The following is a 23,281-nucleotide window of genomic DNA, read 5'->3' on the forward strand; positions in this document are numbered from 1 at the left end:
CGTTTCTTCTCAAAATTTAAAGTGAACAAAAAGGTTATTAAGGAATAAATTATTCGTTCCTTGTCTTTAAAGTGACAATAATGTCCCTTAAGGAACATATTGGACAATAAAACTGTGTTCCTTTCGCGTTCACTGAAATGAGGATAATTATAGACAATCAACTACATTAAAGTATCTTTTGTCATAAATTAGCCATGGAGCATTCAAAAAGGCGTTGTGGTATAGTGGTCATTATCCTTGACTCCCGCCTAGAAGGCCTGCTTTTGATGCTCACTACGATTCACTTGGCAAGCAAATTTGCTTTCACCCGGGTCAAACCATGCCATGTGAAGGGAATTCTAATACAAAAGTGCGGGTAGATTAGACTGGCATTGTGATGTGTCGTATGGTACTCGTGAGCATCGCTCTCCCAGTGTTGTTATCGAGTGTCAGGATATACGCCATGGCTTGGCAGCTCGCGTCTGTAAAATCGCAAGGTTTTCCGTAGTAATATTATTTGTTCCCAAGCAGGTCCTCTTTCAAATGAAACAAATTTTTTTTCGCGATTTCGACAGGTATATGTTGTGATATTTTTTGGAACCATTGGATAAATATCTTTCATTTGAGCATTTAAAAAAGTTAATTTGCTTTTAACAACTCTGTGCACACGAAGGTCGTGCTCAGACCAAGGTTTAAAGCAATTAGGTCTACATGTTTCTTTTATATTCCTTTTGTATTTAACGGCACGCTTCTCATTAGTTAAACCAAAGTTTAAAAAGAAATCACCCTCTGGTTTAAAAAAAAGTTTTTTACGATTTCGTTACAGTTTTCTGAATAGACGAAATCAGAATTCGCAAGTGAAAAGCATGCTCCTTTTGTAAATGAAGAATAAAGAACGTGAAATTTATGACATAGAGACGCTCGGAGCATCTCTAGCAGTAATGGCTTCAACGAACACGAATTAGTGTTTCGCAGAGGGATTCCCTGAAATCTTTTTTGTTTCAAATTATCTCAAGAGAGAAGATGACATGATTTCAAGTTAGGAAAGGAGATTCCTCGAGATCGCCAATCGATGATAACAAAAGAAAAGTGATTATAATTGAATTCCCATATCAACAAAATACTACTTAAACCTTAAACTTAAACTTTCAGGTCTGAACACGACCGAAGAATGTTTTAGCTTTATCATTTATCATTCTTTTGTCGTTTTTAATAGTTATTTGTCGTTCTTGTTAGATGGTCTGGAAACGTTAGTTGAATACGTAGTCTCTAAACTTAACGAGTTCTTTAAGTAAAATTTTGCGAAATTAATTACGTGAAAATTATGTCTGGACTTAATAATCGTAGTCGAAAAAAAATGTTAACGTAGTTCCTTACTTTCTTATTTTTTACAGAGGAAGACTTGAAAAGGGACAATTTGTTACACACATTCCCAGTCCTTTCAGCTGAATGGATAGTTCAGTTCAAATTTCATTTAACAACGATCAACCCTGGTTGGTGTAATATCATATTAATGACAGCTCAACCAGATTCAATTCATATTAATTCTCCTAGATATGGTTATCGTGTTCCCTCCGTATATATCGACGCACGTAAGTCTAAGTATACACTGTCGACTAAAAGACTAGATTCGTTTATAACCCATTATATAATCATGATATGCACCACTGCAATGACTTCACGAAATTATGCAACTTTTCTGTTTTTGTTCCACTCAATACGTCACTTTTTCTATTGTTTTTAAGTGAGTATTGGGTGGAAAATTTTAAATACTCTCATAAGACTCTCCATTGGTGCATTCGTATTATGAATAAAGGCTGGTCTCCACTTTCGCGCGAAATGGGCGACAGTTTTTTTCTTAACCTTTTTTGCCTGAAGAAAAGATTACGTCATAAAAAAGTTTCGCGCGAACAAAAAAAAAGTTGAAGGAAGTTCTACTTTTTTCATCAGTTACATCAATTTCGACCAATGGAATTGCTTCATTTTTCAACCTACCAATGACCTTATACAAAAACGTCAATTCGCTCATGCCACGCGAAAATGGAGACCAGCCCTAGTAGACCATCACTATCGCCAAAACAACGCTTTGCTCTAATATACACGTTTTTTTATAAGAATATATATGAAATCAGCCAAATAATTAAGAATATGATAAGAATACCCAACCTCGTTCTCTGAGTATTATTAGCTTTTTGATGCTTACTGATAGCGCTAGATAATACCCTGACATTGCATTGTCATTGCATTGCAGTTTAACTTTGTAACGTCAGATTCTTTATGACGTATTGTTTTGAGAAGTAATGCCTTTTTTAGAGTATTTTACCATTAAATTACCAATTATTTCCGAGCAATGCTAAAAGGTTCTACAAAACTGCCAAAATTTTGCATGAGGTATGTATTACATGCTAGATTTTAAACGGGTTTGGATCTAAACCTTAGCATAACGTAAGAATATTTTGCCAAAAAGGCTAAGAATATTCATGATGAATTGGAAAAACACCATATGTACCTCCTTCGTTAATACTCGTCACGCAAGCGGATAATCTTTATCCTGGAACCAAGAGATACCCTTTTCCTGCTTCACGCAATTTTTCTTATTTATCCAAAGTGAAATCCCCCTCAACTCAGATAATACCGAGTTTATGTATGTGTGTTTTTCAGCGACAGAGACGGCAAGGTTCTAATTTGACTAGATCATGACCAACTGAGGACGACGGTAAATCAGCACTTTTACCGTCCTCGATTTTGCAGGTCAGAATTGCGGATTTTTCCAAATCGCTTCAGTTACTCTACCGTCCTCAAAAGTGCCAATACATAAACTCGCTAATAAGCTTACACCCAGAGCTAATTGACGCTAAATCATTGGATAATCGAACTACTTCAATGGAACTTAATATCGCGGATGGTATTTTCATGGTCTTTCTACTGCTAAACTATACTGGTTGAAATACGTATTATCAGCTCTTCTTTGATACCAGTAATCATTTTAACCTTTGGGACCGTCCACATAGTACGTACGCACTAAAATTTCGAAAATTGAGTACCCCCCTCCCCCATGTACGCAAGCGTACGCAAATGGCTAAACCCCACCCCCCTTAGTGCGTACGTACTATGTAGACGTTCCCCTTTCCGTGCCCAGGGGGGGGGGTGGCAAAAAATTGACAAAAGTTTTTGAGGTGATGCAGTTGTTTTCGGCGGGAGAAAATGAAAAAAAGTATTTTGAGCAGCCGATGACATGTACATGTTTGTCCTCCTCTGTTGTTAGCCGACAGGCCCAATGTCAAATATACTGGACATGGGCCTGTCGAAAAATTTCCACAATGTCAAATATACTTGACATGGGCATGGAAAAGGTTGAAAGTAATTATCTGAAATTTTGGGAAATTTAATTAGAATAATTCTGTGGATAAGACTTTTCCAAATTTCTGTTATTGGGACTAGATTAATTCAATCCTATTAAAGTCATTGAATATAAACCATGTTTTGAATAATGGTTTTTTTTATTTCTTTTAAAGAAAATAACAGGTTTGAGATCTCAAATTCTGTCAGTGGAAGATCGCAGTACTCCTATTTTCATAATGGCTTGACACAGAATACAATCTATGAAATGGAGCTTCATCAACGATACAAGAGTGGAGGTGTTTATAAATATTCGATAATTATAAACGGCGAAGAAGTCCACACGACCGATAATACGCAAGCTGAACAATTTTATAATGTGAAAGTATGGGGTGCTACAGATTGGATGAAAGCTTGTGTTGGCAAAATGAGTAATTTTAAAATCACACAATTTTGACTTGTAATTTCTTTTTTGTTTATTTGCAACACCTTTTTCATTTTTCATTTTACACGTTTTTTTAATAGAAACCTTAACTTGGCTCTGATCCTGGAGTTCCTTATTTTTCCAGAGAATTTCAGCCTTAAAGTTCCTTATCCAGTTCCTAATTTATTTAGCTGCTAAGTTTGGATTTGCTTAGTATTTTTGTATTTTGTACCGGGTGCGCCACGAAAAAGTTTCTCTCTTTAAAACTAATTTTATAGAAATCTAAAAATTTTAAAAGAACCATTTCAATTTCATTGAAAAGAAAAAAAATAAACTTAAATTTTGATGGGTCATTTATTAAATTCGATTCATTAGATCAAAAGTTATGCTCAATTGAATGAAAAAGTTAATTTCAGAAAGTGCTCGAAAACGTTGAAAATCGACCTATCAAATTTTTACTTTAAAATTGGCAATTGCAATAGCCTTTACATGATTAAAAGCATTTTTCAGTAATTAAACACATAAATCTTGAAACTAAAAGGTGAGAAGGGTTTTACAATCTTCATCAAAATCACTTTAATTTACTTTTACCGAAATTTTCCTCAGATTTTTGGTTTTAGATTGGATAAAGTCTGTGTAAGGCTGGATGTACCTCGGAACCTATATTTGGGGTAATTTTATGAATTTTTGGCCTTTTTCGACGAAGTTTCTGCCTTTTATTGAAATTCAACCATCCTTTATATAACAAAAGGCCATTTATACAGCTAATTAACATTTTTATTGACTGCGAAACGAAAATACTGATGCATCAAGTAATTATGCTTTGGTTTAATTTGATAGGTTGATTTTTAACGGTTTTGAGCACTTTCAGAAAGTAACTTTTTTATTTAATTGAGCATAACTTTTGATCTAATGAATCAAATTTAATAAATGACCCATCAAAATTTAAGTTTATCTCTGTTCTTTCCAATGAAATAGGAACGGTTCTTTTAAAATTTCTAGATTTTGAGAAAATTAGTTTTAAAGAGAGAAACTTTTTTGTGGCGCACCCGGTATAATTTTTTGTATAATTTCCGTATATTTTCTCTTTTTGACACATTGAATGTCGTATTCATCAACATTTTATCATCTTTTTGTTTACGTTATTGAAAAACTTCGAAAAGTGTCAAAGCTCAAGTTACTCTTAATCTTCCTTAAAGTTGATTTCTTATTCTGAGCCTTAGCAGCTCCTTAGCAATTCCTTATTTTTTTAAAACTATTTTCAGCCTCGAGTTCCTTATAAACGTGTTCCTTGTATAAATAAAAAAACGTGTTACTAAAATTACAATTGTCTCTCGTTAATTCGAACTTAGGCTGCGCACATTCCCAGAATTTATTTTGATAGATCAAAATATATCAGAGGGGATGCGTGCAGCCGAATTCGAACTCGAATGGAGATTTTGCAACTGTCATGTGGACATTTTTGAGGGGTGCCAAAAGTCAAAGGTTGCAAAAAGGCGCTTTTGATTACTAAATTTCGACTCCCCTTGGGAACTCTGCACCTTAGAATCAGCAGTTTTTAGCCAAAAAATACCAACTTTAAAAAATTGCCTCCCTAGTTTGGCCCAACTTTAATCGATTTCCTACTTAATGATTAATTTTTAAGAACCTACAGAGGTATACCCTCCCTCTACCACGCGCGTAAAAAATAGAAAATTATGGCCATCTGTTATCAGGTTACTGGAAGCTTTCTTTAATCATTGAAAGTTAAACAAAAAGTCTTTTTTCGTAATAATTTTCGAAGATTGTTCAAAGAAAAACCCCATTAATTGAGAAAAAAAAACAAAAAAACTCATGAAGTCGACCATTGTCAACCATTTGTCGGATCAGGGAGTCTACTAAACAATATAAAGCCCCAGAGTAAAATTGATTCATAATTAATATCTTTATCTAATGTACCCCCTAGTCGAGTTATTATACACGTTTATAGTAAGAGCAAACTATAAGAACACAAGGCTTCGATGACCAAATCTTAAGAAGAAGTTAAGAAAATTTTAAAAGGCCATGAAAGCAGTGGTTCGCGCAATGTTTACATTTTTTACTTTTATGTCCCTTTAAGCTTTCTAATTGCGATCTCCTGCCTGTAAAAACACGTCTTTGTAACAGGCCCTCTAGAACACAAGCCCCAATGGAAAATTTGGGGGAAATACCCTGGAATTTCAGTGCTACTGGTGGGAAATTGAGTTTGATTTCAACCCAACTCAAAATTCAATGTTTAAAAACTGCACCTAAAAAACCATCCCAACTGGATTTTTTTTAACCTTGGAACAATAGAATTTGCTACCCCCTTCGGGATTTCAATAGGAATTTTTATCCCTACTTAGGAAAAAGTTCCACCGGGTCTGTGAGATAAGGGAGTGTAAATGCATGGGAAGATTGTTTTTGCAACTTACACGTTTTTTTTATAAGAACAAACTATATAAGAAAATAAGGCTTCGGTGGACAAAATCTTAAGAACAAGTTAAGAACATGTTAAGTCTTTCTGGGCTCTAAAACACCTGCTTTCTTAGGAAAATGGACAAAAAGGCTCGAAAGATTCTGAAAATAAGAACATGTTAAGAACATTTTTTGGCTTAAAACTCAAAAAGTTAAGAACATCTTAAGGCTTCAAAAATGTTGGATGTTCTTATAAAAAAACGTGTATTCAAATCAGACCAGGACATTTTACCAACTCACCCAAGTCGTATTCGCCACCTATAAGGTGGTAACCGGGGGTCTGATTTCAAAATTAATAGCCATAAGGAATATGGAATAGATTAAAGCATAAGATTGTAATAAGATCAACCCGAGTGAATTAAAAACTTATTAGTAGGAGACGCTTATCAATTACTCGATAGTGATTTAAACAAGTTTTCGAAAAATAGCTTTCTTTCTCTGTTTGAACCTAAAAACAAAATAGTAAGATAGTTTTAAACTTAGGCGGTTTTCACCACGGAGCGAGTAACCAGTCTCACTGGTTAGTCCAAGCAAAACTGCAAAACCGTTTTTGTAAAAATCTTTCACTTCAGAAGAAATCATTAAAATTCATTAGATTTTTGTTTAAAAAAAGAAATTTCAAAATCATCTCCAATTTCAAAATTTCTTTGAGAATTATGAAATATTAAAGTCTGTCTCAATATAATCGCTGCGGTGAAAAATTGCTTTGACTTTTGATAAAATTCCAATAAGATGGTAGTTTTGTGCTCATCGTTGAAAAGATAATCAGGAGTAGAGTATTATCAAAAAGTAAAAAAAAAAGTATAAAAGCATTTGAAAAACAAAAACAGAGAAAAATCTTGTAGAATAGCGCTAAGAACACAATTTTCATATCGAGCTCAAAGAGTCACTCATGAAAATGATAATTATTCAAAGTTGATTTTCTTCTTATTTATTTTTCTTTTTAATTTTCTGATTTTTAAAAATCTTTTTTGATTATATTCCACTTTTGAGTATCCTTCTAAAAAATCACACAATCACCTTCATGATGACGTCATCAACTCAAATTTCTTTCTATGAATTGCTTTTATGGTACAGAACATTTCTGTCAAGTTTCAAGTCCATAGTTTTTCTAGATCAAAAGTTATGCAAGGCTAGTGGAAAACACTTCCCCCTTGTTGAGGCCTGTTGAGAATAGGAAGCCCGAAAAGCTTGATAATAATAGGGTTAACCGAAGTCAAGTACAAAGATTTAGAAGGGCTAGATTGAGTACTTTGGCTGAAAAGTGTGTTGTGGTTCGGTAGGAAATACTACCCTGGTCACGTGACATTGCAATAGAATTTCAACACTTGACCAATCAGAGCTTTGCGGAATTTTATTATTTCTTTGCGATATTCACTTTTTTTTACTTGGAAAAGCTTAAAGCACTCCATTTACAGAAATCTGTGGTCGAGTATACTGAAACACAATCGATTGTTGTAAGTGCTCTAAAGTAGGTTCGAAGTGTAGAGTTTTAACTCTGAGTTTTAACGCTAGACTTAAGACTTAGGAGGACCTGAGGATCTGAGGATCTGAGGATCCAAAAGTTCAAAAATAGTCCAATAAGGCTCAGAGTATAGCCTGGAAGTCTGCCAACCCCTCCCAAATTGAAATATTTGATTAAATCAAAGCGATAGCCCAAAATCGACTTTCTCGCCGGAACTTTAAATATATTTCAACCATGATTGTACTTTGTCCAGCAACTAAAAATCATAAATACACTGTTTACTCATTACCTACATATATTCGTACTCTATTTATTCAACTATTTCTTTCAATCAGTACAATGTTCCTGAAGGCTGTGCATAGGCTATCGAAGCCTTGTGTTCTTATATAGTTTGTTCTTATAAAAAAAACGTGCACACTCTTTTATTGATGTACCAGAATATACCGACAATTCTCGATACCAGACAACTTATCTAGTACCTGATGTAGGAATTTTCTCTGAAAGGACGGGAAAACGGAAGCGGAGAGACTGGGGAGACTTAAGCCTCCCCACTTTTGAGCAAATGAGATTTCTTGTCTCAAATTCCTAGCGAATTTATCTTATTTCGAGCCTTCAGCCTCCCCAGTTGTTCCGCCGGGCCTGGAAAACTTTCAACATCCGGATAGTTTAGAATACGGAATTTCGTCAGACCACGTCATGGCAACAAGAAATCTGAACCCCAATTCTCATTTTCGGGGAATGCAGTAGAACTCGAATGGGAATGATGGCATTGAATGGGTTAACATCTTCATTACATTCACTTCATTTTCATTATTTGTAAAATCGATACTATTTTGTAAATAAAAAGTTTTTGAAATAAAAAATAAATGCTTTCAAATAAAACAAGGAACTTGAATAAAATAAATACAACATTTTTCTTCTTCCAAAAAAAAAAGACAATAAATTACTTTTACAAAAATACAATTGACAATTTTAATATTCAATAAATCTTTTTAGTTTTATTCATGTTCAGTCTTTCAATAATTTCACACTTTTTAAAATCATTTTAATGTTTCCTCAACTAATTTTTCCTGTCAACTAGAGAATACCAGGGCCCAAATGATTTTTACCAGCATTGGTACATTTTAGGAGCTAAACATTGTCCATTGGGTAGCTCTTATAATTTCTGTTGGTACAGCGTCCCATTTCATCTTCTTTTAATATAATATCTGTATAGTGACTAAAAGACGTAATGTCCAATTACAACCCTCCTTTATTGGTCATATGATTGATCCCTTTAACCAATCACAGTCACTTTATCACCTCACGTGATCTATCCTAACCAATCAGGTATCTTCTCCTCTCTAATCACATGATAAACAAAACATCACGTACATTCATCAGCAGAGGTAGCTTTTTCAATGACTTTCTTTTTCAAAAGTTTTATTTTCTCATCAGCTTCACGTACGCACTCTTCGCGAGAGCTCGCGTCGTCAAATAATAGTCTAGTTTCAGAGCTAGGTGACCCATTATCACCATGGTCATAGAGTTCATAAAAGCCGTCCGAATTTCGAGGATTCTCGTACTGGGCTTGGATTTCTTCCTCTGACAGTTCATCTCGTTCTTGAATTGTTTGATGAATCATATTCGAATAAGCCTCGTTTCCACTCGACTGTCGCCTGTTGTTAACAGCAACAAAACGCGGACATCGGTTACCGTTGTTATTGACCATAGCTAAATGTGACCCATAATCATTTGGATGTGCCCTTCGAACGGCTGGTTGTCGGTACCCATTAAATGGTAAGACAGGATAGTAGGCTTTGACTGGTTCCCGGTTAGTGGAACCGTTCATTTTGATTGGGTGAATACCGTTTGGTCTCTGTTGTGATTGGTTCGGGTCTGCATTTTGGAAGCCGATGCGGTTAGGACGCTCAACATCCCCTGAATTTTTACTGGTGTCTGTAGCTCTTGAATTCGGTCTCATAGGTGCTTGGGAAGAGCATTCGCTTTCTTTCATGGAACTGTCATTAGAGTGATGTGACGATTTTTGACTGAATTCCGATACAGAGTCGTCAATGACGGAGTCACATTCGCCGTCCGTCGCTGTGGTAGAATACGCACGTTCAGATTCGACGTATTCATAATTATTTTCCGACGACAGTTTAGTTTCATAGTCATTTGGCAAAGCCTTGGCTTCTGGATTAGGGAAACAGATAGATTCATCTTTTTCGGAAATGCTGTATTTAGAGAGGCTCCCAACTACGGTAGGAGCGGAGGCAGTACGGCTTCCCCAACCTGTAAGACGTTTAAAACGACGTTTACCGCGTACGTCTTCAAGTGTACGGACCCGCATCGTTACGCTTTCATCATCTGTTGGACCATAAGACGGCTCTGGTGTGCTTGTCGGGAACGTTGTTGATAACCGATAAATATCCCAATCGGATTCTTCTTCGGTTGCAGTCGAATACCGATTATAATCTTCGATTTCGATTCTCGGTTTAGTAGCATGATTACCGTAGACGCATTTCATGAAGATTCCATAAACGTTCTTACGAAATAACAAGTAGAGCATGAAAACGAGCAACAAGCATAAGATAGACCCGATTATGATTAAGCTGACGAGCCATGGTTTAGAGAAAAGTGATGCAATAGTGTCTGATGGAATTTGGGCAGCTTCGGTTTTGATAGTGACGTTATTCAAATTCGGTAACGGTATTAACACACCAGAGTTATTAACAAAATATTGACCATTAATCAAGATAGGTTTAGCCGGTATTTTCCCTTCCGATGTATTGAAGAACATTGTACCGTCAATGATGATTGGTTTCAATGTGGGTACAGTTGCGTCTGTTTTAACAGTAGTTGGTGGTTGAGTAGGTTTACGGACAGTACCATAGCATTTTAATGCACCCACAGTGAAGAATGATTTTCCGTCAGTTTCTTTGCCTTTACTGAATTGCATTTCGAGAACAGGGAGTCGGTTTTTATCTGTTATGAAGCCGTCATCATGTCGCCATGTGCTGTCGAAAACGTCACAATTGCAGTCGTGTTGGTAGCCTGGAAAGTTAAAGTGAATTAAGATGATTATTAGTGAATCAAAAAAAGCTATTTCGAGCTTCTATTATATGAACCTTTGTATAGTTCGAGCTAATGCTTAGTTCCCGTCAAGGAAAAAACCCTAGCAAAATACTCTCTATAATTCGAGCAAATTAGACTTTCTGTTTGAGTTCGAATTAGCGAAACTTAATTTAGAATTGCTGAAAATATTCCTCATGACAAATATAGTCAATTACCGTTAGCATCTTGTGCGCAAGAACCATCCATTGCACAAGCGCATTTACGACTATCAGGTGTTGCTCCTCCCCAATAGTGTTGAATAATCGAATCTTTGTCCACCCATCGGGCGCCCTTGAAATGTACCGCCCTCAAGCGCCCTATGCCATACAGAAGATGTGACTTGAAGCAATCGTAGCGAATATATTGACGGCATGTTAAACTAACATTGACAATTTCTTTGATATTATCCAAACTGGTTTGATAGTTGACACTATGATAATAATGATCTCCACCGTCATATTGATCACCTTTGCTGACTTGAGTATCATTCTTGAGGCTGTGTTTCATGATGGTAGCACCAGACTTCATATCACAGTAAACATTAAAAATATGTTCATTTTTCGGACAAATTTTATAATTCCCACTTTTCGTTTCACCGGCTACTTTGTATTCCTCACACGTGCGTTTATAGACACATGTTTGGCATTGTCGCCCTTGGTAACCGGTGCCAGCACAATTGCATTGGTAGTTACCACGGAATTGGGTACAAGTTGAACCATGTTGGCATGGCGACGGGAAACATAGATCACGAATCTGACAAACGTTGGAAATAAGTTTTTGAGAGTTCTCTTTAATGTTTTTACCGGTTTTGAGTGATAATTCAGCACCGTCGACTTGGATTTTTCGGAAACATGAGACTAAACCTGGTAATTGTAAAGTACTGCCACCGAATCGAACTTCACTGGAAAGGAGTCCAAATTGTTCTATTAATTCAAAATGATCTGGGAATTTGAATCGTTTCTTTTCATGGTCAACATTGAGGAAGATTTCGCTTTCATTTCGTTTAATGGTCACTTCTACATTATGCCAATCTCCATCATCGAGTTTTATGTTGGATTTGACCGTAGCTGCATCGTTTTGCGTCAAACTCAAGAAGGATAGAGTTAACTGAAGTTTTCCTTTAACAAGTCCCAGTACGGCACTACCGTCAGTTGATTTGTGAGTAAAGATATGACCATTGGGTTCGAACGTACGTAATTGTATTGCGATTTTGAGTTCGTTTTTCTTTAAGATGTTACGTTTAGCAACCAGAGTTGATTGTTCGTGATGGAAGCCGATGATCTCGTAATCCAGCGTGCATGTGAAGGGTAGCGTGCCACCATGAACTTTAAACTGACGGAACATTTCCTTAGCACCATAAAGCAAGTTAACACTGTTGAAATGGACATCTTGTAGACAGCCTGTGAAATTACGTCTGTTGTTGAGGTCTAGACATGTCCTGTCTAGACGTTGTCTGTTTCCGAGACCACCAACTAGAAAACTTTGGTCGAGATTGAGCTGTTTAAAAGCGCCGTCTGGTTTCTTGGATATGGTGCTATCGTCTACAGTGATATGAATGAAGATTTGGAATGGGTCATCATCTGTTTCACCTTCTTCTTCTTTGCGGAGGAGGGTGACTTCGTGCCATTTACCATCATTGTATTGCTTGTTGATAATGATTTGATGCACTCCATCGTTGGTGTCTCCCGCTGAACCGAAATTACCAGTGTATCTGAAGAAACAAAAGAAAGAAAGCTTGAAAAAACCATTGTACAGTCTCTTTAACTTATTTGACTCGAATGTTAACCATTTACAATGCCTTATAAACCTTACTCCATAACTCGAATGAAATAGTGTTTTCCGTGCGTGCTCGAGTTACGGAGAATCAACTGTATGTATTTTTATACACAAATCAACACTCTTTTTGAGTGTCGAGTTGAAGTTTATGGGGCTCTGATGACGTCAATTATGCCTGTATATATAGGTAGGTCAATAAATTAGAGCCAATCAACCCTATTGAACTAGTTGAACATTCCCCTTCCATGCAGACTTCAATTAAAGAGCAGTATTATAGATCCAATGCTAGAAACCTAAAAGCTTTGGAAGCCTTTGAGCCAAAATTTCTTCGAAGATTTGAGCTTGGACATGCAGGAGAAGAGGAAATCGATTGGTATATATAGTGGAGACGTTATCAATATTTAGCACTAGAGAAAGCAAAAATTGTGGGTAAAATTTGGAGAATCTGGGTCCCTGAGTATTTCATTTAATAGCTTTTATCCGAAACGATTGATGATTGCACCTCGTAGTTATGAGATTTGAATTTTTTGGTTCTGATATAAACGCTAATTTAAATGAGCTCTACCCTCGGTTCCATCAAACAATCTTCAGAATATGGTATACCTTAGTTGTTTTATTGACTATTTTATACCAGGAATTATTTTGAGGAATATACACGGGAATAGATACATGTATGTACTGAGCATTTTCGTAAGTTCATGAATCCCGGGTTAAAATGATTGAGGTCAACATTATAGAACAAGGATTACAGATTACGGATTGAACATTGCGGATTATCTAGATCAACTTTTTAGTAGGGGGGTCTTATTCAAGTCGAGGCTGTAGGGTGCCAGAGAAGATTTTTTTCTTATTTTCTTAACAAAACGGAAAAATCTCTTTTCATAAACTTGATGAAAAATTTTTGATTCTAAAGTATACAAAGAAATTTATTAATTTAATTGAGCCTTCAGATATTGTATCATAAAAAATTAATAAAATTGGTTGATGAACTCAGTTTGAATTTCAAATAAAAATGAAGAAATGTTGAAAAATTGGGCATTATATCGATATAAAAAAGGTAAAATCAAAATCTATAGGAATTATTTTCGAAAAAGGGAGAAAATGGAAAAATAACAAAATTAATTAATGAACTCAGTTTAAGAAAAAACTTTTATTTTTTAAAATAATGAATTTCACTTCCACCTGCCTGACAACTGAGATTCTTCCACTAGGTTTCGCATGGAAGTTTTATTTACGTTTTTATAAATAAGTTAATTATGTAATTTTGTTTATAAACTATGCAAACCTCATTCGAAGGATACCACGTACTTCGCTCCCAGGGTGCAAAAGCGAAGGAAAAAAGCCTTATCAATTAATAAAGTTTATCTTTGTAAACAATGTTTTTATTCAGCTTAAAAATTATATAATTTGAAAGCTTGCCACCTTAATATATTGAAGCCCTACGTAAGCCCTGAAAATAAATAGTTTAAGTAGCGAACTCTTTTAAGTTTTAGTTTTAAAATTCTAAAATTTAAATACCATAACATGAAGTTAAAATCTTGATAGCATAGTTTGGAAGAAATTGAATACAGAGAAGGGGGAGTTTCTAACCACGAGACTAATTAGAAATCTTGGTCATGAAAAAAGTAAAGATAATCAAAAGTGTTATCTGATCTTCCAGTGTTTGATATTTTGATTTTCTTTTTTCTCCTTTGTGTTCTTATCCGCAAACAGGTTTTTCTGAAGAACGATCAAATTTTATTCATGATATTCATGATGTAATCTTTGCGCCTAAACAATAGAAGTGACGTAACGACCTTGCCGCCATTATTGGTGGCAAAAAAATTGTCCCGCTAACCTATTTTGTATTGAAACCGGGGGTTTACGAAAAAGAAAGCTTAATATCTTGTGACGTAATATAATAGAATTAAATATCTTTTGGAAATCTATTGCAGATAATTAAAGAATTTCAATGAAAGAGTTTTTTCTTTGATTTGGAGTATTTGGACTTCTGTATTAATCTTTTCTTATTTTTTCCGGGGGTCCTTGCTTGGAAAACATTGGGGAACGCATTTGTTTTGCCACCAATAATGGCGGCCAAATGTTTTGATTCGGAGTGTCAATCAACGAAAAGATTACATAAGATTACATCATGAATATCATGAATTGCCTTTAAAATTTGCTTATGGTGAAAGGTAGCGATTATGCTAGGAAAGATGAAAAGGTGTGAGATTCTGGCGAAAATTTCATAAAAATCTTCATGTTAAAAAAGTCTTATAATGAAAATAAGAATAAAGACAATGCGTTTGATCATAATTTTTCGAATTTCGCAAACAAAAATTCCTAAATTTTTCTATATTATTTCGAAAAATTGAAAAGAAAAGGAATTAAAAAAAGTTCACAAGTTCGCCGCTCGCGCGGACAAGTACAAACAAGCACGCGTCCGCGACCAAACATTAACGAGAGAGAAAGAGAGGGAAAATTGAACAAAAATTTAAAACAAAAAGACATAAACGGTCAGACTTTGTATAGCTCGAAAATAATATTTACATGTTATAAAAATAACACGAAAAAAAATCTGTGCATGGACTATTAGGGATGGGCTTGAAAATCATTAGGTCACCTGTATTAGCTTATTGCACTTTCGCAAAATTTACGTCAAAAAAGTTCAGTTTTTGTTTTGTTTTGAAAGAAAAGTGAAGAAAATCTTAATGAGTTTGTTAAACGTTTTAAATCAACAACCATTGAAAAGGAGGCCAAATTACCTTGTAAATTTTTTACCCAAATAACATATTTTTTCAAGCGAATCTTTTGTTTCGGTACCAATTTTTCATTTATTAATCTTCAATCAAAAAATACTTATTTTCATGAATATTTTTTCGATCTTTTGTTGTCTACTTTTGAAATATTTTTAAAATATTTGTGTTAAAAATTAGTTTAGGTATTTAAGAAATCGAGAATCCTCGCTAGATTTTCACTTTTCAGGAAAATTATGTAAATGTTAAATTTTCCCATCGCGTACTTGGTCGAATATTCACTTCGTCGTTCTACTCTGTACTAGAGTGTATCTCGCGATTATCGTAGCGTAGTACGGCAATGAATTTTGAAATTAGCCGTAGATATCGGGTTTTTGTACAGACTATCTTCATTCTTGCTATTTCAAAATGAAACCTGGGGTACTAATCCCTAATTTCCCTCAATGTCATATCATTACTATTACTTATGAAGCTTTCAAATTTCTAAAGGAACTTAAAGGGGCTAAAAATGTTTCAAAGAGATACCCCCAAAATAAAGAGACAAAAAATCCCACGATTTATTTTTGAAAAATTTATGAAAATCCTCATAGGGGATCTTTGTTATAACATGTTGCAAAATAAAAATTCTACATTGATTTGGAACTCTGACCAGTTGATAATCAGCTGGGTTTCTTTTTCAGAAAGTTCTTCTTTTATTTCATAAAGCTAGTTTAAATTGGTTATTTTTTTGTAAGAAATTAAATTTTTCATTCTAATTTTTCTAGTTGAGAAAAGCATAAAAAAGCAACGATTTGGCAGCAATAATTTGGGTAGAAATCTATAAACATTTTTACACTCGATTACAAAAGATGCGAAAATCTGGTAGTTTAGAGTCCCACAAATTTTTGCATTTAAAATAGTCTAAACTATGATTCTAATTCTTATAAAAAATAAGCTCAGGGATTTAAAGCTACCGATTTGATCGGAGGACATTAAAGTCCATATAAATCAAAAGGATTCAAAAGAGACGCACGTTTTAGGGTAGCTTTAGTCCCTTTTTTGTGTATATCAAAAAGAAATCTTATTGAATTAAATATTTGTATTAAATTCAAAAGCAGGGATATAAAAAGTTATCAAAATTTAAAACGATCAAAAAAATTTTTCAATTGAAAATATATTTTTGTACATACCCCTTTGGTAAAATAACTTGGGATTTTTTTCAAAACACATGGTAATTCTTCAAGGAAAAAACATTGATTGAAAAACATCGTGTTTTACCAATTATCAAACATAATGTCCACAAAATCTGGGGTTATTTTTTGTAACCAAAATATTTGTCAGTGTAAAAGCTATTTTGAAAATTGAAAAACGAAAGCGTTTTCAACGAAAAATGTATGTCTGTAAAAGTGGAGAGGCAATTGGATTGTATTCCTAGGTTCAACTGCCTCACTCGTAGTGCCCTTGGAACCCGAGGGGGGGGGGGGTACTAGGGTTGGCGGATGAAGGGTATGTGCGGACGGGACCTCCGAAAAACGACCCTTAGAGAGACTGATTTTAGCTGAAAAGTCGACCCTTAGAGAGACTAATTCAAAACTCTCCGATTTTTCTGACCCTTAGAGAGACTTTGAAAGGGGGAAAAACCGACCCTTACCGTCCGCTGATACCCAGCACTCATTTTTGCCTAAGTACCCCCCATCGGGCCTTTGAACGGTCGTATCTTTGGAATGAAACAGACCTAGAATGTTTTACGAGGATATAAAACCAAAATATTAGGCTGTAGCTTGTACCGAACTCGGAAAAAGCACACGACAATACGTTTTAAAAAGCAGAAAAAGTGCATTGTACGCGGATTCAGTATGATACAGGCTAGGTTTTTATTCGCTAGTGATTTTGCTCGCAATCCTAGTAGCCCCCCAAACCCGGAGTGTTGAAGTTACCAGTGATAATTTCGGACGAAATTTCAAATCTTAGAAACACATGGATGAATGTAAAGAGGATATTATGTTGCGAAGTGACTACATTTAAAAGTTGTCAAGTTATTTCGTTTCGGGAATTGAAAAGTTGAATGAAATTGTGTGAAAATTTGATACAAACAGTTTGTGGAATCAAGCGACAGAAAGAGAAAGAGTGATTAAAGAAATTATGAAAATTTAAGAAGGAAAAGCAACGATGATATACGTTTCTTTTTTTATAAGAACATCCTAAATTTTGAAGCCTTGGGATGTTCTTAACTTTGGGTTTTAAGCCTAAAAATGTTCTTAAAAATGTTCTTATTTTGACCATTTTGTGACCATTTTTACCCATTTTCCGAAGAAAACGGGTGTTTTTGAATCCACAAAGCCTTAAAATGTTTTTAACTTGTTCTTAAAATTTTGGCCATCAAAGCCTCATATTCTTAGTTTATTCTTATTAAAAAAACGGTGATATAGGTTGCAATGAAAACTTTTATGAAAAGGTGCGAACTTATCGTTCGTTAGAGCAATTAATACAAAAGAAGAAGGTGCGAAAACAACATTTTACAAACCTGAGGCTTAATTAAGTCGTGCAAAAAAACATTAATGAGCGCTCCAAAACTTTTTGAGAAATGTCAACCGACTTTGAGGTCAAAAGACTTTGAGGTATCGTTTTTCATTTAGATTTACAGCCGGTTAAATCAATTTCCGAGAAGGCAGAAATAAAACGTAATTAGGCGTTTTCCACAAAATCCGGAAGACAAAACTCTCCGAAATTAACACGGCAAAGAATCGTATTTAATAAAATGCTTTTGCACTGTTGCAAATTCTATAATTGACTTAGTTGAACAGTGATGAAAGGTAAGCGACAAGTGGTTGTATTACATTTAGATGCATCAAAATTAAATCGATACCTTTTTTCAGTCACAAAAACGGATTAAAAACCGAAATATGAAATCCTTAGTGTTTTTTTAGAAAAAGGAGAAACACTTTAATTGCGGTCAAGAGATAAGCACAAAATGTGGTTTTTGCAAAATTTACATTAAAGATAATCTTAGACATTCAAGGATCGATAATCCAGCTTTGGAGGGTTTCAAGGGTAGAAAATTGAAGGATTTTAAAGCGTATTAACTGTGGAAAATGCAAGCAAACATGACCGTATCTCAATCGAAATAAAAAATGAGATAAATAAAATATCATTAAATGGAGGAAACGATCTGAGGAAGCACTATTTATCTATTAATCCTAACGTAATTGCATCTTTTCATAGTCGGAAAACTATTATAAAATCAAGCTGAAACTCTTAACCTTGATAACATTTTGAAACAAACTTGAGCAGAGAAATAATAGATTCCACATATATTAAGGAAAACTGTTTGAAATGAAGGCCGGTTAGACCTGCTAGACGTTGGAAAGCCTAAAGATATTTGCAACAATTGCGACCGCAGCATAAAGGAAGAACATTCGAATGCAATGCCAAGGTCAATGCCAATTTGTCAATTTTTGACAACTACTCTAAGGTCCCGAATAGTAGGGGGGGGGGTCTGAATAAAAGGGGGGAGAGTCTGAATAAACGGGGGGGGGTCTGAAAATATTTAGGTAAATAAAGGCTAAAATCAGGCTATTTAGAGCAAAATAAGGGTCCTTCTCTTTGACAGCTGAAAATATTCTTAAAAACTAATAAACGAGGGGGTCCTAATAAGAACGGGGGGGGGGGGTCCGAAATATTTTCGAAAATTAATAAGCGGGGGGGACGTCTATTCGGGACCTTAGAGTAAGAGGTAAGGCCAAGTAAAGTTAAGAAATCCAAGGAGAGGAGTGAAAGGAAAAGGGGGCATTTAGCCCTCGTTTGAGATGGGTAGATTTCTTTCTTCCATTGAAACGTTTTTTTGAACGAATCAATAGACCATCTAGCCGGCGTAGCTTATCTCCCAGTAAACAGCTCAAGGAAAAGGTGAAACATAAAGCAAACTAAATGAAGGACATTCGACTACGTTAATGTTAAGGTTAAGGGTTCTAACCCCCTAACAGGTCATGCCAATGCATGCATGGGAAAAGGTGAAAATTTGATAAATGGTACTTACACAAGTTTGCCTCTCTTCATTTCCAACAACAAGAAATCTCCTTCTTCGCCACAGCTGTAAAGAAGGACACCAGATGCATCAATGGTCCTGAATTTCAATGTGATCTTATCTTTGGAGGTGGCATCAATCCTGGCTGGAATTTTATATTCAATGTATTGTTTACCAGTAAAACTAGTCGTCAAACTGTTTGATGATTCAGTGACATTGGTGCAGATTGCCAATATGGTCGCTAGTAGCAGGAGCAATAAGTTTGACATTCTGGGAAAGTTTGTTTGGAGACTCCCTTCCTTATGGAGGAGTATTTAATGTAAACTGTACAAATTTTTTAAGCATGTAAATCTAAAGAATTATTAATAGAAAGAAATACTTTAAAATGATATGCAACTTGTCAGGGATACCTCAACTTGATCTCAAGCAGATCAAACGATCTCAAATTCAAAATGTATTAAATTATTACAACATCTTATCCAAGGTGCTAATTACCAATGTTTGTCCCGAGCAGGTTTCCGCCTAAAGACAACACCCAACACGTATGTGAACTCTACCCCCAAAAATAAAATTTCCCCCGAAAAATTAAGGAAGAAAAGTTAGATTTTTTGATTTTGCACAAGTCTATTGTTAGGAGCAAAAAAGCTAATCACGACATACGTGACCCCCTGAAAAAGGGTTTGTTTACTACTCAACACTCCCTTATATCGGGGGCAACTTTACCTAAATCAGGGAGTAGCTGAACTGAAACCCTACCTTACCCCCAAACCAATCAAAGTGATCAACTTTTGATTTGTTAACTTCATAGTTCATTATTTCAAAAGAGAATTGATATCACGTTTTGTGTGTGAGAGAGAAAAGAAAAGAAATTTATCAATCGTTGACCATAGAATAGATTTTTTGAATACATTTGACACAAGGGTGGTATTGTTTTGATTTCTTTAGCATTATAAAATGTTGCCCTTTGTTTTCATTTCTTAAAAAAAAAGTGCATAAATTATGCAAAAGCTTATTCCTTTTTTTTTTAATTATTTGATATCAAAATTCACAGGGAGATAATGTATACATTATTACTTCTTTCTTTGTTCAGATTCATATGAATTAACTCGTGTTGCTTCTCTCTAACCCTCTCTCTATCTTTCCAAAAATTGATTTAAAAAGCAAAAAAATTTCTCCATTGGGGAAACGTCATAATACAACTTTCTTCTCACCAAATTAATCGAATTTTGGGACCAAAAAAGTAGGTAATAGACCTTATATAGAGTTTGATAAATTTATTCATATATGAAGCAATAGAAGAAAAATGATTGCAACTTTATCCCAAAAAAGGATAAAGATAGTTCATTCATTGGTTTAAGGAAAGATATACAGGCGTTTACAAAAAGTATCCAGGGAAATTTCTTTAAAAGGGAGATTAAAATGCATACCTAAGTATCCATTAGATAAATAGACCCTTGATACTAGGTCTTAAATCTACTAGCCCTTTAAAATTTTAAGGGACTTTCTTTTTATTTTAACTACTTCTAAAGGAAAGGCCCTAAAGCTTTACTAAATACTGTCTCTGACCCTTTAAATAAATAGACCCTTAAAACTGGGCTAAATTTACTGGCCCTTTAAAAATTTAAGCTATACAGGAGTTTAGAAAAAGTATCCAGGGAAATTTCTTTAAAAAGAAGATTAAAATGCATACCTAAATTTACTAGACAAAGATCCATTAGATAAATAGACCCTTGATATTTGTCTTTAAATCTACTAGCCTTTTAAAATTTTAAGAGACTATCTTTTTATTTTGACTACTTCTAAAGGAAAGGCCCTAAAGCTTTACTAAATAACTAAACGAACCCTTAAAACTGGGCTGAATTTACTGGCCCTTTAAAAATTTAAGATAGTACCTATTATGGGAACAAGATTCTAAGCTATTTCTAAAAAGTTCTACAGATTAGATTAATAGTGTCTCCACCCATTTTTAAAATTGAAGTGAGGAGTGAGTCTCAGATAAAGCAAACTATTAGTCTTTCCTTTCTTCAATGATTAGTCTAGCCTCGATCTCGTGCTAACGTAAGAACAAAGTATCGATATAGAAAAAAGCAGAATAGGACTAGCAGGTGATATGATTCAAATTCAATGCGCTTTTTCTTCCAGATCTTTAAGTCACCCTCCTCGACAATCACACCTTTATACCTTTCGTTTGATAGCCTTTTAAGCCTGTCCCCCCAGAAAAAATTTAATTTCTATTATATCGAAACGATACATTCTCTTTAACGAGAATGCCCAATACAATGCAACCTCTTTAATTTGAATCTCGAATATCTCCTTAACTCGAATAAGTATTCTTGTCCCTTTAGTTAACAGTGAAAATTCCAGTGAAAAGAGATTGTCTTGCTGACAATGATTCGATAATAATTAAGCCGGTTTGAAAAGAAATGCAACTTTAATGACAGAGTTAACAGTCCATCTAATTTCTATTACGTCAATGGTAAACCTTACTCCACATCTCGAAATTTCCATAATTCGAACAAATTTGTGTCCCCCGTGCATCCTATGGAGATATCCACTGTATTACCCACATGAAGCATGAAAAAAGAACTGCATGACAATTGCAAACTTCTCATCATGTTAAAGAAAATATGTTACAACCTGACATGTGCTATTGATGACAGGAGCATGGTCAAAAACTACTAATACAACGTAATACAACAACTATAGTTTAATAGCTACATGAATGAAACAGTTATATTTCCTCAGGAAATATTGAATAATAATCCTGCTAGGCTGACGGAAGGGAGATCTGCAGGGTCTAACTATGAGCTTTTTTCCTTCACCATGTGGTAGTCTTCAAGTTTCCTAGAACAAATCGAAAGGAATACACTTTCAATTTTTTAGGCTACACTTCATAGACATGACTAAGTCACCTTTCAAAGGCATTTGATATGTCCATAAACTAACAAATCTAACAAAATCGAACATTTCATGCTGAGCAACTGCCATGACAAAAAAAAAACATAAAATTATTTAAGTCGTATTAGAAAATATAGATGGTAAATACATTTGTGAGCAAGTTAAACCCAGAAAGTATGAAGTTGAACCATATCTAACTGAAGCTTTAATACCAGTGATAGACAAATCTACTTTGAAGTATAGCTGTAATCTAATTACATGTGCGATTATCACTTAATTACACCATAGTGTCCATACTACATAAAAGATAAGATGGATCAAATTGCCGTCCCACTTTTTATCTCTTAGATTGTGAACAGATTTGGTGACACAGTCAGTACACTCATTTTTTATAAGAACCAGTAAATGTTGAGGCACAACTGTTCTCATTATTTTTTCACTTTAGAACCTCGAATTGTTGTTATCATTTGACGTAGCTTAGGCTTGATAGCCCAATTCTTACTACATTGACCCTTAAATTGCTTAGGATTTATCATGCCATGCTCAGCATTGTTCAATCTTAGATTGCTCTTATTATTTGAGAACTTTGAGCCTTATTGTTTCTATAAAAAAAGTGTATTATTCAATTCAGTCTATTGAAAAGATAGTTTATCCTGAAGAAAAAGCGAAGATTATAAAACCTCGAGTATGTTTTTGTTGACCTAGATAGTTGTAGTCTTAAGATTGGACTTCTTGGTGTGTGCAAAGCAGCCTTCATACCGTGAATATATTAGGTTTAAATCTAAAACCCCAGGAATCAGCAAGTTAAAAGTAACCATAACTAAAAACTTTGAATACTCAAAACACATCCAAGATAAATATCCAAAAATTCTGTAAAATCCAACCATATTTTAAGGGCTACAAAAAATCTGAAACAAACATAGACAAACAGACAATCTCAGATTCCAGTTCAACTGAAGTTGAGTATATGAAACATTCTTCTTGAAATTGCAACGTTTATGAAAGATACCTCTTCACAATGTTCCATTTGTTTTTATCGAATCGAAACATAATCGATTTATCAATCCAATGAATAACGGTTTTTGTTTCCA

The 23,281-nt window shown here is 34.7% G+C and overlaps 1 protein-coding gene across 1 annotated transcript; it reads right to left on the reverse strand.

The window, feature by feature from the left end:
- Positions 1–9,007: 9,007 nt before the first annotated feature.
- LOC136821786 (contactin-associated protein-like 2) lies at positions 9,008–19,639 on the reverse strand. Its single transcript, XM_067077999.1, has 3 exons — positions 19,305–19,639; positions 10,955–12,489; positions 9,008–10,718 (listed from the first exon to the last, which is right to left on the reverse strand). Exons 1-3 carry the CDS (start codon positions 19,559–19,561, stop codon positions 9,049–9,051), a joined length of 3,462 nt encoding a protein of 1,153 aa, XP_066934100.1. The 5' UTR covers positions 19,562–19,639; the 3' UTR covers positions 9,008–9,048.
- Positions 19,640–23,281: the final 3,642 nt, after the last annotated feature.

This window comes from Clytia hemisphaerica, unplaced genomic scaffold, assembly GCF_902728285.1.
Source record: "Clytia hemisphaerica strain Z4C2 unplaced genomic scaffold, Clytia hemisphaerica genome assembly, whole genome shotgun sequence".
Classification (NCBI taxonomy): domain Eukaryota; kingdom Metazoa; phylum Cnidaria; class Hydrozoa; order Leptothecata; family Clytiidae; genus Clytia; species Clytia hemisphaerica.